We start from the raw sequence: 4370 nt of genomic DNA on the forward strand, positions 1-4370 counted from the left end.
TGTTTGGCTGAGGTTAGCACTGTATCTCACACAAATCTCCGAGCGTGTCTGTCTTTAGCAGGACCCTCTGCCTGTTCTGTCATCCTGACTCCTTATCTGTTTTCTTGCATAGAGTCATGAACTCATAAAGCATGGGTTGGTAAAAACCCTGTCCACATCATCTGTCGTTTGCTCTACCCAGTAACTGGTCATCCGGCCTTCCCTTGACTCTTTGAAGTGGTAGAGAGCCACATTTTACAAGGCAACTCAGTCTATTTTCAACAAGCTCTAATTGCCGTTTTTATTTTCTGAGTCAAAATTTTTCTCTTTGGATGTAACTTGTAAATTCTAGTCCCATGCTCTTGAGCCATGTAAAATATATCTAACCCTTGTATTGAAATGAGCTATTGTATACTCATCTACTCAACTATTTTATCTACTTCTCATTTAACATAGGAATGTTTGAAATTATGAACATTTCAAAATCCTGGTTTATCTGTGCAGGGTAGTCTCTTCCATAGAGTAGGATAGCAGTTTATATTCCCTTCTCCGGAGAGCAATTCCCTGCAGTCTGTGTCTCTCTATGCTCGCCCTCCCCCACTTTCCCTGCAGCTGCCTCCCATTGCACTCCTGCCCCAACCGCCTGCAGAGTGCGGCAGCGAGAATTGCAGGAGGAGATAGGCCAGGTTGCTCATTCTTCCACCAAATTTCTGGCCCGAGCCCAGCCACGTCGAAGCTCTACTGGTTGCAAACTCTTTTTCTGAAATGGGCAAAGCACCTGCATAAATGAGAAGTCAAGGAAATGTTTCTGTTTGGCTGAATTCTAAGCACTGAGGCCTTTATTTGTATTGTTTTGTCTTATCGTAGTTGTATGCGACATGACATGCTCCAATAGATGCTTTTCCAATGCTTTTGAAAGTTTAGCTAATGTTTACCAGGCTGAATGGCATCTTTGTAGGGAACTCTATTGAAAAGTAAAGTAAAGTCAGTGATTTGTATTCCAGTTTGGGTGTTGCGATTATCACATGGAGTTTATTGTAGTAGTGATGTAGTTACTGATGATAAAATTACGTATTAGTGATGTAATAGGATGGGGAAGCTCAATACCCTTGTTGGTTGTGATTTAAAAAAAAAAAAACTTCGGGAAAATCTAAATATGAATTATGAAGGGGGATATTCTCTGAGGTTTCCAAGAATTTGTGAAATTTTTATGATGCAAAAGCATTTAGTTCTGAAAAATAATATACAGGTTTTTTTTTAGTATCTTTGACAAGAGGTCTCAGAGGAAATTGAGATAAGCAATCAAGATGAGGGCAAAAATTACATTATTTTATTAAAAAAAAAAAGTTAAGACTCATTATAGGATGTCCTGCCAGGTATATTTTCATTCCATTAAAACCAGTCTTCCCTCTAGTCCTTAGAAAGAAACTGGAAGTTAATTCGCGACGAAGGCCTGGCAGTGATGGACAAAGCCAGAGGCCTCTTCCTGCCAGAGGATGAAAACCTGCGGGAGAAGGGCGACTGGAGCCAGTTCACGCTCTGGCAACAAGGTGCGCTCTGACTTCTGGCTTGTTCTCTGCAGTCGGACTTCATGAGAAGTCAGCATCTGTCTTCAGGTGATACTCCCCAAACTTAGAGGTCTGGATTCTCAGAATTGATGGAGGCTGCCCAGAAAACCTAGATTTTGGAAATGCCCATATAAGGCATTTTTACATGTTTTTTTTTTTTTAAACTACGTATGAACACTTATTTATGTGTGTGTGTGTCTGTGTGTGTGTTTGTATATATGCATCTCTGTGTGTGTATATATTCACATATATATTTGAATAAATACATGTAAATAGTAAATTTTGTTTTTCCTGATCTCTCATGTTAAATGATATGTTTCAGACAGGAGCCCTACTGTTTTGGCATAGCTGAAAAGCCCACCATGCGCCAACAGTGTCTTAGGAAGAAGCTTCTGCGTTCCATTTGCTCCTGTAAAATGGAGATGATATTACATGCCAAAAATTTATCACTGTGTGTGAGGCTTGTTAGACATGATAACACACCTGAATGGCAATACAGTGATAACTAGTGTCCAAGCTCTTTGAGAACAGGGAGGGTTCATATTCAACTTGGTATTCTGTGAGTATAACCTAGGCCCAAGCATAAGTGGCTCCAATATATGTGTGCTCAATGGATTAATAGATAAATCCATCTTTAAAATGAGGAGCATTGAATTTTGTCTTTAAGGCTCTTTCCAGTTCTCTTTTTGAGAGATTAAGTTAACCTAGGTAACAATATCCCTACAAAAGTCAGTCCATTTTGAAAACTAAACAACACGTGCTGTACTTCTTTGGCTACACAAAATAAATCGAGAGGATGGTAAGCAATCAGCTTACATTAACAGCCAAATCAGCACAGTGGTTTAATCTCAATTATGCTTTCAGAATGGTTTACACTTAGAGGAAGAAGAACTATGTCAGTAATATTTACAAGGATATGTACATCAGAGGAGACATCACATTTATATTTTCGAGTGACTCTGTCATTTTTTTGCCAACAAGATTTTTTTGTTAATGGAGGTATAAGGGCAGTATGTGAACAACATGCTATTTACCTGCTGGCATCTCACTAAGATGAGTCAATTCTATTGGCACTTAAGAGTTCGCCATTACACCTGACACCTCAGTTTCATTAACATCCTGTGTGTCATAGAAGCTATTGGGCTTCCTAGAGCAATGCGTCCTACAGGCATCCCAGAGTGATTTCCAGACATAGTCACTGCTCAAAAACAAACAAAAAGCAGATGCTTAAATAAAGTTGAAATATGCAAAGTGTTATAGGGCATACAAATGTATAAAAAGGAAAAAAAATAAATAATGGAGCAAAATAATTTGGTTGGAGGCAACATTTGACTTTCAAGTTGTCACATATTTTGATTATACCTAATTTTCCATGAACTATCCAGAGTAATCTCCTATAATGTTCTGTTTTGTTTCTCTTTTTAAATTTTCTTGGTTTCTTTGTTAAATTCTTCCCATTGAATGGAATTTGTGTGTTCTTTATTTTTTTTCTTAAGTTTCACAGAGTTCTATCATGTTGTTAAAAAGCACTCATAAATTTACTTCTCAGTTATTATATTTTCTAATCCCTGTTTTACATTTTTCTTTTTCTTGTTTGCTTACTTTATTGTTCTTTTAAACTTTTTGATTGAACTCTTTAGTAAATTTGTCTGAATTCTTTCTTCGTTATTAATAAATCCATTTAAGACTATGGACTAACCTCAAGATACAGGACATGTCCCATAAGTTGTATGGTATTTTAATCTATGTTATTACCACAAAAAGACTGCATTTATATCTTGATTTCCATTTTGATTCAAAATAATTTAGAAGTGTGTGTGTATCATGAACAAATGTATTTTAACAAGTTGAAGTTGCTCCAATTTTTTAAAATTAATTTCTAGTTTTATTTTATTATCGTAAGAGAATATAGCTCGGTTTCTCTCTTGAGAAGTTTTATTAAGGTTCTTTGTAGCCTTTTTATTATGGTTCTGGGCTTCTAGGAGGGATCCACTATTTTCTAGAAACAAATTTAGCTTTAAGAATAATTTAGAAGGCAAGTAGTGTTGTAGCTTGCATAGAAACAGGATGATATCCCTAAAAGCAGATGACATTTCAGAACTATCAGCTTGGAGACACAGAAGAGTGAGTCCTTGTTGCGGGGGGTGGGGGGGCACGCAGAAAGGAGGGAGCAGCGGGACAGTTTGCTGAGCCACACTGAGAGCTCAGGTCAAGATAAAGAGGCCATTGAATATCTGACTCAGTGAAGACTTGTTGTTAATTGCTGTTGAGTCAGCTCAAACTTAATGGCGACCTTAGGTATAACAGAATGAAACATTGCCCGATCCTGCACCATCTTCCTGATCATTGGCATGTTTGAGACCATTGTTGTGGTTTTCGTGTAGTGCCTTCCAACCAAGGGGGCTCATCTTCCAACACTATATTGGAGTATTCTGTTGTGATCCATAAGATTTTTATTGGCTAATTTTCAGGAGCAGATCACCAGGCCTTTCTTCCTAGTCTGTCTTAGTCTGGAAGCTCTGATGAAACTTGTCCATCAGAGGTGACCCTGCTGGTATTTGAAATACCAGTGGCATAGCTTCCAGCATGATAGCAACATGCAAGCCACCACATTATAACAAAATGATAGACAGGTAGTAGAGTGAAGACTTAGAGGTTTTCAAGTCTAATTGGGAAAAGATGCTGCTAGGAAGTGGAAGGCCTTAAAGCTGTAGCTGGAAGTTTTATTTCAATCCAAATGGGAAGTCGGAATCATGGCAGGTCTCTAAGAAGTATAATCATTCTTTTTTAAATGATCAGCTTTCTAGAGTTGAGGGAAAAAGA

The 4370-nt window shown here is 37.8% G+C and overlaps 1 protein-coding gene across 1 annotated transcript in view; it reads left to right on the forward strand.

Annotated features, from left to right (window-relative positions):
- ASPH (aspartate beta-hydroxylase) overlaps positions 1-4370 on the forward strand; it is a 188214-nt gene that overhangs the window by 166234 nt on the left and 17610 nt on the right. The window contains exon 21 of the mRNA XM_023727723.1: positions 1394-1529. Coding sequence (XP_023583491.1) covers positions 1394-1529 — 136 coding nt within the window. The remainder of the gene's footprint in view (positions 1-1393; positions 1530-4370) is intronic.

The sequence above is a fragment of the Trichechus manatus genome, unplaced genomic scaffold (assembly GCF_000243295.1).
Source record: "Trichechus manatus latirostris isolate Lorelei unplaced genomic scaffold, TriManLat1.0 scaffold00018, whole genome shotgun sequence".
Taxonomy (NCBI): Eukaryota; Metazoa; Chordata; class Mammalia; order Sirenia; family Trichechidae; genus Trichechus; species Trichechus manatus.